At 47.3% G+C, this 12,876-nt stretch overlaps 1 protein-coding gene across 3 annotated transcripts in view; it reads right to left on the bottom strand.

Moving 5' to 3' along the window:
* Positions 1-7,522: 7,522 nt before the first annotated feature.
* NIM1K (NIM1 serine/threonine protein kinase) overlaps positions 7,523-12,876 on the bottom strand; it is a 66,185-nt gene continuing 60,831 nt past the window's right edge. For all 3 annotated transcript variants that reach the window (XM_040496474.1, XM_040496494.1, XM_040496483.1), the window contains exons 3-4: positions 10,363-10,631; positions 7,523-8,401 (exon numbers count right to left, since the gene is read on the bottom strand). In XM_040496474.1, coding sequence (XP_040352408.1) covers positions 7,652-8,401; positions 10,363-10,631 — 1,019 coding nt within the window. In that variant the 3' untranslated portion in view covers positions 7,523-7,651. The remainder of the gene's footprint in view (positions 8,402-10,362; positions 10,632-12,876) is intronic.

The following is a 12,876-nucleotide window of genomic DNA, read 5'->3' as shown; positions in this document are numbered from 1 at the left end:
AGGCATAATGTCTTGTCCTCAAGGAGCTATTCATCTAGTGTGGAAGAATTTGTACTCATAATTTATTATTTTTACCTTTTAAACAAAGTGGGTGGTCAGCATGTATAAATTTGGCTGTAAATATTTATGAAGAGAGTTACTGTGTTTTCCCGGAAACAACCTAAGATTAAGAGTTACCAATTAAAGATCAAACTTTACAGCCAATGAACTGCTTCCAACCAGCAAGAGCCTCCAACATAAGAGGAGCCTCCAACGTGGTGCTGGTGCTCCCAGGGGTTTTATAGAGAATTTTCACATTGGCAGTAATACTGGACCAGATCATCTCTACGAGCCGTATCAACTCTTAGGATTACATGAATTAGGAATTAACCCAGATTATTTGCTAATCCCAATCAGCTCATATCATCGTGTCATGTCTACATTCAATACTTAGTGATAATTTCTTAACCTTCTGGGTTTTTGTTTTTATGAACACTAATGAGTAAGTTTAAGATTAGCGGTAGATCAAACTCAAACGGATGCAAACAGCTACTTTTGATCCTCCTGTGATTCAGTTGAAACGCTTCTTCCCTTACCTCCTGTTTGAAATGTCCTGAAACACTAAAGACGTCAATAGAGCAAGGAATGAATGTAACAGGGTCTTGAAATCATTTCAAGCGAGGTAATCTTGACATCAAAACGAACACTTTTAAAATTTCCAGCAACTACTTTTAATTAAGTCCTAGGTTCCTTGTGTTTTTCCAAATTGGTGGTCAAAGAAAACAGTCGTCCTGTGATTCCCCTCCCCCAAATTATTATAATGGTAGTAATTTGGTGCTGAAGATTATGAATAGCAATCCTCAAGAAGTTTATAGATCATCAGAGTTCTGGCTTATAATAATAATGCATTTTTATTTTAAATGTTTAGAAGTAAAAAGGAATTCATCTTTTCTTTGCCCATGTTTCATCATTGTGCAAGCCTCTACAGTAAAAAAAAAAAAAAAAAAAAAAAATGAGGGGCACCTGGGTGGCTCAGTCGATTAAGGGTCTGACTAGCTCAGGTCATGATCTCACGGTTTGTGAGTTCGAACCCCGTGTCGGGCTCTGTGCTGTCAGTTCAGAGCCTGGAGCCTGCTTCGGATTCTGTGTCTACCGCTCTCTCTGCCCCTCCCCCACTCATGCTCTGTCTCTCAAAAAATGAATAAATGTTAAAAAATTTTAAAAAGGAAAAATTAAAGTTTTGTTAGACTGATTTTACAAAAGCATCCCTGTGCCTCCATGTCTTTGAGATGCTATTAAGCAAGCACCTCCAACCCACCTTAGCAAAACTCTTGATCTTTAGGGCAAGAGTTGCTTCCTCCCTGAAGGCTGCCTAGACTGCATATGTGCTTACTGCAAATGTGCTTACGTTTCACTCTATCAAATTCCTTATTCAGGCTTGCAAACTCCTAGAGGATCTGTTCTCTGCCTACTTCAACTCAGTACCACACTCACCAAGATTTACAATGTTTCCATCTACCCTGTCTTCTCCGTTCCTCAAAATGTGCCAGGTTTATTCGGGCCTTAAAGCCTTTGGTCTATGCATCAGAACCCTTCCACACATTTCAGATGCTCTCTGCCTTGCCTTCAACTCCAGCCACAAGGGTGGCAACTGTCTCCATTCAGTCTTTGCCCAGGACCCCGGAGAATGTGATAACATCTCCCTTTGGAATCCCCGCTATAGACCTTTCGCCTCAGCCTCACTGTGATGTGGGGTCCCCGCAGAACTCACATGGCACTAATTTCAACAGGCTGCAAGTGCAGAGGAGTTAAGTTCCCACGGCCACCCTTGACCAATGGTGGACCTTTGGCTGGCGGATAAATGTTTCCTCCTTTTCTCCCTTGGGCAGACAGTTCTGAGAAGCGTTCCAGAAGTTTCCTCAGAAGATGCTACAGAATCAGCCACCAGTTGGCCCATGGCCAATTTGCGGTGCATCCTTATGTGGCTTTCCTCTATTCAGTTTTACTTCTGTGCGTCTCCTGCGTCCTGGGTCATTTCCCAAATATGTGAGTTGCATGTAAGCTTTTGTCTCGGGCTTTTTTTTTCTTTTCTTTTCTCTCTCTCTCTCTTTTTTTTTTTTTTTTTTTTTAGAATCCAGGCTAAGACGATTGATACCCAGAATAGCCCTATAATGCAGACCCTCAGGGTAGGGGTTGAGGGCTGGCTTACTCACCAGTCATGGCAATCACCCCATTGCTGTTTGTAGTAGGCATACGACTCCCCCGCATCCCCAAAGATGACCATGTCTAGAACTTGTGAATATGTTTACCTTACTTGGCAGAAGCAAATGCCATTAAGGACCTTGAGCTGGGGAGATTATGCTAGGTGGTCTGGATAGGCCCACGCTAACCATGCAGGCCCTTAAAAGCAGAGAACTTTTCTGGGCTGTGATCAGAGGGAGATGTGAGTTACAGAAAGATGGTCAGAGAGATGTAACATCGCTGACTTTGCAGATGGAGGACGGGGCCACAAACCAAGGAATGTGGACAAGGAATTTGACAATTCTTTATCAAAGTCCAAGCCTTGGTAAGAAGAGATTGGGATACTGGGGCCTGAGTTAGTAACCACAGTGTAGATGAACCTGAAAATGCTGAGAACAAGATTCTGCTTACACAGGACTGGCAGAAGCAGCTGTTCTCCCTTGCCTGGAGCCGCTGCCAAGGTCTCTGGTGCGGCAGATGCCTGCAAGCTGAGGCATGACCTCCTCGAGACCATCTTCCAATACCCTTATTATTCTCCAAACCCAGAACCAGGTCAGGCCTCAACAGCTGCCACACAGACTGAGGAGAGAAATACAGCGTCTGTGTGGGAAGAAGTAGCTTGGGCACAGGAGGAATTGCAGAATCAAGCTAATATGTATTATCAGGAACCAGGGCAAAATGTGTTCGAGTGGATCTTGAAGACATTGGGCCCGGGGTGGAGGTCGAGGGAAGAATAGCAGGTGGGATAAGGGAGAGCTAATCATCCTGGGAGCATTTACCCATGACTTGGAGAGGACACCATAAACTGGTCCTAACATGCAGCCAGGATGGCTGTAGAGGTTTGGACATGAGTGCGGCCTGCAGTAAATGAGGCAGAGATGGCACAGTGTTAAGGAAAAGGTAAGAAAGTTCCGGGAGGTACGAATATTAGAAAGGTTTCATTAAGTGAGACTGAAGAACCACCTACGTACATTCCCCAGGAGGACATTACCTTCACTTGAGGCAATAAAGAATGTTCTGGGAGGGGTGTACCAGCACTTATGTAAAGGTCAGTGATGGCTACACACTGCCAGCAGGTCTTGGCAGTGGGAAATGCTGCCAAGGAACCAGGCGTGCTATGATCAGCGGGGATGATGGGATTCTAGAATGACAGAGGCCATGTATTATCACTTAAATGTCAGAGGTGAGGTGGACATAATAGAATGGACAGTCTGGCTGGAGTGAAAATCAAGGAGCCTTTGTTTTGTGACAAAGGCTAATAGTTCACAGAGTTCTGAGTGACAGCTGGCTAGAGTGTTACCTGACTTGTATAACCAAAAAAAAAAAAAAAAAAAAAAAAAAAGAAAAAGAAAAAGAGGCAAGCTGGTGAGGAGAGGCTGATACAGCCTGTCACGAGAAAATCATGGTCCCAGAGCTAAGTTATAGACTCAGTGCACAGTGACTGGGAGGCCAGGTCTTGAGGAAAAGCCTGCTGGCACAAGTATGTACGGTATACGTGCCCAGAATTTTTAAGGACTGTTGGCTAAAAAGTCCAAACTGAACTGGATAGCAGGAAATCCTAAACACTATTATGACCCTAAGTGTGGATGGGCGTCTTTAGAAACCAGGTGATGAGTGCAGTTCTGGCCAAAGTCTGTCTCCCAGTGGGTCCCACCTTGGGGTTCCTTCCCCAGTCTCCAACTATCTACTTGGGATCGATACTTTTAGACCACTGACCTGTGGAGGAAGAGCCACGTGGAAACCTCCAGGGCTGTACCCTCTCCCAGGCCATGTTCGTAAATCACAAGCAATCACACGAGGAAATGCAGCCATCAGTATTACCATCCAAACTCAGCTTCACTACTAAAAAAATTTAAAGGCACAAAGGTAATGGGCTCCATCAAAACCTCCTTTAACTTATCCATCAGACTTCTAAGAAGAGAGCAGGCAGATAAGAAAGGATGATGGCTGTTCTCTGTTGTCGCCCCCACGCAGGATGCGGCATCTTCACTGGCAGCCTCTGGCACTGATAGGCGGCTGTTACTTTGGAAAATGCATTCCTTTCAATTTGCATCAGAAAGGAGGATCAAAACAATGCGTGGGACGGGCAGCTGGTCTCATTTGCTCCAGGCAATTGTCAATCTCCGGCTCGAGGTCACAATATCCTCTGAAGGACTTTATCCTGACAGCACGGAATATCACGCTAGCCCACTGTATTGTGACAGCATCCTAGGTGGGTTTAGCATCAGAAAGTGGCAAGAACTCAGATGCCCTAGTCAGACTTATGTGTGCCAGAGCGTGGGTGATAAACGCCCTGAAGAATCAGGGGCCTGTTACATTGACCAAGTATTCAGAGGCCCAATGACCTGGGTCAGGCCTACACATTCCAAGGTAAAGGACAATTTGTTGCATCTTTTACCCCTTAGTGCTGAGACAGAGGCACAGGGTTTAGTAGGACTCTCTGGGTTTTGGAAGTACATTACGTTTAGTACATTCTTCCAGTTCTACCTGTCATGGCTGCCCGTTTCCAGTAGATCTCTCTCTCTCTCTCTCTCTCTCTCACACACACACACACACACACACACACACACACACGATCCAGTTTCAGGCTTTGCAGCAAACTGCATTGCCACCCTGGCTGTATTACATGATGGTGAGGGATACTGTGGGGGGTCCGGCAATCCCAGTGGAAGGCTACAGCACAGCCCTGTAGGGTCCTGGAGTGACACCACACTTTCTGCAAAAGAGAACTGCTTGGGCTCCTGGTGTGTTATGGGGCCCTAGGAGAGACTAAGCACCTGATTATGGGACGCAAAGAGGCAAAGCAAACGGAGCCATCTCCTCATGCACTGGGTCACTATCAGATCCATGGAGTCATAAAAGCAGATGGCACAGCAGCGACCTTACTGGAATTGACATCTACTCAGGATACAGGTTTGCCTTTCCTGCCCGCAGCGTACCCTCTAACACAATCATGCTATGACACAGAGAATATCTGATCCGTTTTCATGGTATCTCTCATGGCATTTCCTCAAAGACTTTCGTGGCAAAGGCAATGGGCACTTGACCATGGGATCTACTCATCTCACTATAAACCTCAACACCTGAAACAGCCAGCATAAACAGGACAATGTAGTGGTTCAGCCAAGGCACTGGCTCTATAGGACAGTATCCTGCAGGGTTGAGGTTGGATCCTGACAGTCTCCAGGACTGGATACAAGCACTTTAACCATGGCTGATGGATATGTGTCCCCTGTTGTTAAAATACACAGGCCTGGTGGGGTGCCTGGCTGGCTTGGTCAGTGGAGCATGGGACTCTTGATCTCAGGGTTGTAAGTTCAAGCCCCACATTGGGGGTAGAGATTACTTAAGAAAATCTTTATAAAAAAAACAAAAAACAAAAAACAAAAAACTATAGGCCTGGGAATCAACAGGTAAAAGTAGGATAGCCTCTCACATCAGTGATGTGAGAGTGACCCACTTGCAGAATTTGTACTTCTCTTTCCTACAACCCAGGTTCAGCTAGATTAGAGGTTTGGGTTCCCAGGGGCAGGGGGATGCTTTCACCAGGGGACCCAGTAAAGGTCCAGTGAACTGGAATCCATGACTATCGCATGGTCACTTTGAGGTCTCTGTGCCAGTTGACAAGCAAAGAGAGGAGCTATCATACTCATGGAGATTGTTCACCCTGATCATCACAAGGGGATAAAGAGGAGAATGTCTAGAACCCAGGAAGTTCACTGGAGCCTAACTTTGGGGCCTCATGATACCAGTGAACAGGCAATTGCAGCAACCACGGCCTGACAAGGGCAAGGCAACTCAAGGCTCAAGTCCTTTTTTTTTTTTTTTTTTTTAAGATTTTTTAGAATCTTTACACTAAATGTAGGGCTCAAACTCACAACCCCAAGATCGAGAGTCACATGCTCCACCAACTTAGCCATCCACGAACCCCTAGAGGCTCAAATCTTTGATGATAAAGATTTACATCATACTAGGCCAATCTCGGCCAGCTGAAATGCTGGCCAAAGGTGAGGGACCTTTAGAATGGGTGACAGAGGAGGGAGGGATGAATCCAATCCTAGCCTCGGGACCAGCTGCGGTAGTGACTGTGGCTCCATAGTCTTCAAAGCGTGGTCCCTAATGGCATCGGCATCACCTAGGAACTTGTTAGAAATGCAGGTTCTTGGGCCCCTCCCAAGATGTGCTGAATCAAAACTCTGGGGGTGGGTTCTCACAGTCTGTTTTAACAAAGCCTCCAGGAGATTCTGATGCACCAGACCTGAGAACCACTGTTGTAACTTGTCCTACTAATCCTCCTGCATGGAGTGCCAGCAGTGACTTGGATTTAACAGAGGGTGGGTCGGGGCAGAGCCTGGGGTGGTGTGTGTGCCAGGTAGCAGCTATGCGCCCATCAGATCCTTCCAGCCACGCTTCTCCCTCCAGCCACTGAGGCTGTGACTGTTTCCATGCAAGTTTGAACAACCTTACGCAGGTCCTACTTGATCGTATCTTGTCACCTGACCCTGGCCACCTCTGGGGCTTCTCTGACACTATGGCATGGGAAGCACCAGGAACTCATCTGGCACTCACACATCATAATCTGCAAATGTTCTTCCAAAGCATGCTCCCGGGGTACTTACACACAGCAAATTCTGGGGATGCAGGGAAGGTGACACCATGGGACCACTCTTGACTAGTGGTGAACAGGAGGCGATGGGTAAATGTTTCTCCATTTGTGCCCTAGGCAGACACCTGAGATGTGTTCCATAAGGTTCCTCAGAGTGTCCTGCAGGACTGAGTGCCGACCACCCATAGCTCTGGCCAGTCTGTGTAGGCTTTTCCTGTTTCTCTCCCCTGCCCCTCTCTCCTCTCCAGGATCATTTCCCAAAGAAACTATTCTACATGGAGCCTCTGTCCTAGGCTTTGGGAGGAACCCAGTCTTGAACCCCTAGCTGCCTGGAATGCTCTTGGCCTGCTTTCCAAGGGTCACTGCTGCTTCCTATTCAGATCTCAGACTATCTACTCCAAGTATCCTCTCCTAACGGTCCCATCCAAGGTAGCAAACCTCTAATATCACATCACCCTATTTGCATTCTCTTTAAAGCATCTATCACTATCTGACATTTTTTCTGTAAAAAATGTCTTTGTCGGTGCCTTTGTCCGGCACTAGAATATCCTTCACAGGAGGGGAGGGGCCGGGCCTGTGTCATTCTTTGCTCTTTCCTCGGCACCTTAAACAGTTCCTGGCAGAAATGTTTCTTGATTAAATAAATGAATGAATGCTAGAGTTGAAGAACAAGAAAGCAAATCTAGGCTTTTCTTGGGGGGGGAAATGCAGATCTTAAATTTAAATTTATTTAAAAATTACAAAAATGTCTCCACCCAAGTTGTCCATGAAAAAATTTAAAAGCAGCAACAATGCTCTTGGTTAATTATCAGCAGTTAACGCAATTTATAAAATTGAACAAAACTTAGATGTGTGTCTTATGCCTCTATAGACACGGGACCCTTTCTTCAGGTCCCTTTCTTTCGGGTCTGGTAGTATCATTATCGGGACACTTTCCAAAGCCTTTTTTCTTTGGACTCTATGTAAAATGATCCGATAGACCCCTGTAATGGAGCTTCGGGCATCTCTCCCTTGGTTGTTTCGAATGTGCTCTTCTGTAATACCCAAGTGTTCTAAAGTGCTTTTGACCTCGTTTTCTTCTTCCTTGAGGGTGCTGGTTTCAGACAAATGTTTGGGATCCAGTTGGAAAGGCTCCAGAGGGGTGGGGTACGGCACCCCTTGCATCCACTCATTGCTCATGATGGAATCGATGCCGTGCCTGTCGGTGGGTACGGGCTGAAGGACGCCCCGGATGAGGCGGAGGCAGGGCTCGGACACGTGCGGAGGCACGCTGTATGCGCCCTCCAGGATGCTCTTCTTCAGCTTGGCCACGGTCTCTGCCCGAAACGGCATGGTGCCGGTCACCATGAAGTACAGAAGCACCCCCAAGGCCCAGATGTCCACATAAATGCCGACATAATGCTCGTCTCGGAAAAGCTCGGGCGCCGCGTAGGGAGGCGACCCGCAGAAAGTGTTGAGCATGTCGCCTTTTTTACTTACTGTGCTGAATCCAAAATCACCCACCTTCACACAAGTATTACTGGTATAAAACACGTTTTCTGCCTTCAGGTCTCTATGAATAATTTGGTTCTCATGCTGTGGAAGAAGACACAGGGAAAAGCTATCATTTTCAAGGAATAATACTAACAGAAGCGAATGTGTCAGTTGCTCTGAAACAGTGAAGTGATAGATGACGGAGTAATAACCAGTTCAGCGGATGTCAACCTAACTCAGATTGCAAGCCTCAAGGGCCGCCCGACCATGCCCTTTAGCCAACGTGACCCACACATCCCCCAAACAGACCAAAGGTTCTGTTCTTCCGTGGGGCAACGGTTGGACTCTGTCTGACACTTGTGACTCAGGAATCAGTGCCAGAAATGAAACTTAGATCTTTTGAAACTACATGCTCCAAAACACAACGCAACGGTAATCCTTCATGTTTGAGGCCATGAATGAGTTTTTCTGGCTGAGCAACTCTTGACTAGAGCCAACACCAACGAGATTTAGAGCCCTCCACAACTTTTCAACCCTGCTCCTTTGTGGGGGCTCCTCTCCAGAATTCAGTAGAAGGAAAGAGGCTATATTCAGCAAGTTCTAGCAAGTCCCATTGTGGGTGGCGAGCATGTACCCCACCCCCACTCTTGCATTCTGGACCCATACAGACAACCTTGAAGACCCCTGACCTACTTAGTCCCGAGGGCTCTTGGGATGGTTTAATGTGACTTTGCTGGGCTTCCTGGGGTAAGAATCTGGGCTTTGGAGCCTGATGGCTGGGTTAATTTTAGGTTCAATGATCCCAGCAGCGTAATATGAGTGTTTCCCTTCTTTGTAAAACGAGATACCGGGAGCCACCTCATGAGATTGTTGTGAGGGTGGCCAGTGGTACCGTATTTGCAGTGCTCAGCAAGGTCCCAGCCCAGAGTGGACATGCTCAGTGGAATCTGGATCTGTGTCCATGACTCACCACTGGACAGATGGGAGAAATGTCAGGGCATGGAGCTTCAGAGGCCTCAGTCTGAGTTCCCTCTGCTCTCCCACTCAATTTCTTTTCCAAATAGGATGTGGAAGACTCTTTGCCCATCTGCTCCATTGCTCAATGTGGGTCTGGCTTACTGCCTGGCCCTGGGACAGTTCACCACAACATGGGGCCACTTAAATGACACCTGGTGGAACTGAAGATCTGAAGCACCCACCCCCATTATGGTTGGGCTTTTCTCTCTCACTCACTTCCTTTTCCTTCTCTTCTCCCTCCCAATGCCTATCTCGGGTCCCTGGGTCACTAATTTCCCTTAGTAATTTGTCCAGGAGGTCACTGATGACAGCCTTGCCTCCACAGCATCCAGTCAGAAGAATGAACTAGAAATAGCCTCTCGCCTCACATAGACCCCAGACGAGTGTCTCTTTTCTGCCAACTGTACTGAGACTGCACTAGGTAAAGAGGACAGCCCAGACTTCTGCACTAATGGAGCCGTAAAGATGGTGGTCAGGCCCACGTGTCAGGCTCCTCAGTGTGTGGGGGCAAAACAGCCAACAGTGGAGAGGGCACAGCAGAACCAGTTCTGGGAGGAACTAGGGGTGTGTGTGTGTGTTTTAGGAGTCCACATTTACCTAAAGAAATGATCAGAGGACTGAAGTAAGAATGACATAATAAATGCTAATCAGCTGAGCACAGAGGGAGCAAGAGCTGGAGGAATTCACCAAAGGCAAGAAGGGTCTGTATGAGCTGACGTGACATTGAAGAAAATTCCAGAGAGAGACAAAACTGAGCGGAATCATGAAGGGTGGAGAGGATTTGGAATGTGAGACGTGGTAAGAGGGGAGAGAGACACAGAGGCAGGGAGACAGGGCCCCGAAGCAGCGTGGAGCCAGCTAGCTGTCTGGCAGTGACAAGATGGGGTCAAAGAGTGTAATCTCGTCTAGACTCTCACAGAAGGGACTACTGTCTGCCTTTTGCAGGACCCAAAGCCTCTGGGGACGCTTGGAGAGTGGCCAACTGGAGCCCACGCTCCCACTGTGGGCCACGTGGGGGCAAGACTCCATCCCTCACACCCACTCACCATGTGCTTCACGGCAGACACAATCTGGGAGAAGATGAGCTTGCTTTCTGGCTCTGAGAGTTTCCCTTCAGTGCTGATTTTCCCAAAGAGTTCCCCACCCCCTGCATACTCCATCACCAAGTGGAGCTTGGATAGGGTCTCCACCACTTCATACAGACGGATGATGTTGGGATGGTGCAGTTTTTCCATGCTGGAAATTTCACGGGACAGTAGCCTTTGGGTTTTCTGGTCCAGCTTGGTCTTGTCCAGGATCTTAATGGCCACCTTTTCTGGAAAAAAAAAAAAAAAAGAGAGACGATGTGCCCATGTTTACAGGTGCATAGATAGCTAGAAGTGTGAGGAACCCACATGGGCCCCTTTGTTTTACTGGACACAGAGGTTAAATGGCTGTTCTCAAGCTCCTGGAGCTCATCAGTGGTGATGACAGACAGACGGGAGTTCCTTGAGCTCACAACAGTGCTCATTCCTGGGATCGGTGTGAGTTTTCCTCACACAGCTTTTGTGTGTTTTCCTGTCTTCTAGGACTTCGGACTTCCAAGACTCCTGTCTTCCAAGGAAGTTTCAGTTTGATGATCTTTATCTAGTTGTCTGGGTAAAGTGTAAGCTTCTTTGCTTAGCCCAGAAAGCCCCTCCTCATCAGACCCAACCCCCCTCTTCTGCCTCATCCTGCATCGCTCCTGTCCACAGTCCCCGCAGCCCCACGCACAACGTTACACAACTGTTTGTTGTTCCCTGAAAAGGGACTGAACATTCATGCCTGGGACCTTTCCTCCATCTGGATCATTTCCTCTGCTTGGCTCGTCACTGCTTCCCTGTTCTGTACTCAGGTAACTCCTGATTACCCTTCAAGGCTAGCCTCAGAACCAGTCCCAGGACGTCAATTCCGTGTATTCTCCGTACGATAATCTCAGCACACCGGCCTATAGATGCTGATTCCTTGTCTGTCTCCCCCTCCTCCCTCTTCCCACGTGGCTACGTTTTATCTGACTTTGGCAGCACAAAGCACATGATGTAAGAGTACGGGCCACACAGAGGTCTGTGCAGAGGTCAGGGGGTGCACGAGACTGACCGGCAGGGTGACATGTGGCTGGCGGGAGGGTTCGCTGGTATGATGGCTCTGGACTGCAGTTTACTGTTATGTATTGAGAGCCTTAAGCATGGCTGCATGTTTTGAGCCAGCCATTTTGGTCGATTAACCTTCAAGAAATAATCTGACATGGGCACAAGACTCCCTATGTCAGAAGACTTTGGTGACATTGGGAACAGCACCCAGCAAGAGAGACAGCTAAAATGAAGTGTGATCCATCCATCTCTATAATGGTACACCATGCAGCTGTCAAATTAATGATGCTGATTTTTATTAATTGACATGAGGTGATGTTCAATACAGAACAAGTGAGAAAAAAATACAAATACACATTTGCATAGAAAAAAGTCTGGCAAGTTACTCACCAAAAAGTTTAGAATACTTATTTTATTAATAGGGGGATCACGGGTGGTTTTCCGTTAATTTTTTTTAACTTATCTGTATTCTCTAATTTTCCTACAATTAATCAGACAATTAACATATATTGCATAATAAAAATGGTTAATGTTTGAACACAGTGAATCTACTCCAAAGTAAAACAATTCATTTTTTTTTTTTTTGGTTCGAATTGGACCACATTTTGTATTAGGAAGAAAGAAGTTTCCAGGCAAGTAAATGGGAAAACAGGATTGCAGGGCCCCTGGAGACCCACAACTGCTTTGAAGAAGTCGGGCACAGTGGCTGTGGGCGCAAAAATAGATGCTGTTAGTTAAAAATAGGAGTGTTGTTTGTATATTAAAGTAGTTCCTCGGGGCTTCTGGAATGGAAAGGGGCAGGGTTCTCTGGTCTCTGAGGTCATGCTTGCTCTAGAGGAGGCAACACTAGGGAAGAAGGAGGCGAGTCACAACGGAGCAGAACCCTTGGGGTTTTGTGTCACCTCAGTGGGCAATCGGCCCCGGGGATGCACTGCCACTACCAGCCATCCGGGCCTTCTGCCTCCCCCGTCATGTCTTTTCTACTGTTCCGTCCTTAGGAGTAAGATTCACTCCACCTGCTTACCAGAAGCAGAAACTCTTGGTCTTGGGTAGCCTGTTAGGTAGGGCTGCTATTTTAACAGCTGGAATGATGAGCCCCATCCTTTAACCTGGCAGATCGGCTGCAGAAGAGCCCCCACCGCCGCTCTTCCCTGATCCTGACCCTGAACCTGACCCGACTCCTGTTAGGGTGCATATCCTCTTTGCTGCGTGGCAGGCAGAGGCACATGGTCACCCACATTGCGGGCACCCAAGAATCAGGTCGCGGTGAGGTCAGGCTGCTGTCACAAACCTCCTTTGAGCACAATTCGAGTCTTATTTTATTTTTTTGTTTTCTTTTATTTCTTAAAGTTTATTTATTTTAAGAGAGGGGCGCCTGGGTGGCTCGGTCGGTTAAGCGTCCGACTTTGGCTCAGGTCATGATCTCGCGGTCCGTGAGTTCGAGCCCCGCGT

This window comes from Herpailurus yagouaroundi, unplaced genomic scaffold, assembly GCF_014898765.1.
Source record: "Herpailurus yagouaroundi ecotype Mexico unplaced genomic scaffold, PumYag 29, whole genome shotgun sequence".
Taxonomy (NCBI): domain Eukaryota; kingdom Metazoa; phylum Chordata; class Mammalia; order Carnivora; family Felidae; genus Herpailurus; species Herpailurus yagouaroundi.
This window is presented reverse-complemented; position numbering and strand designations above follow the sequence as displayed.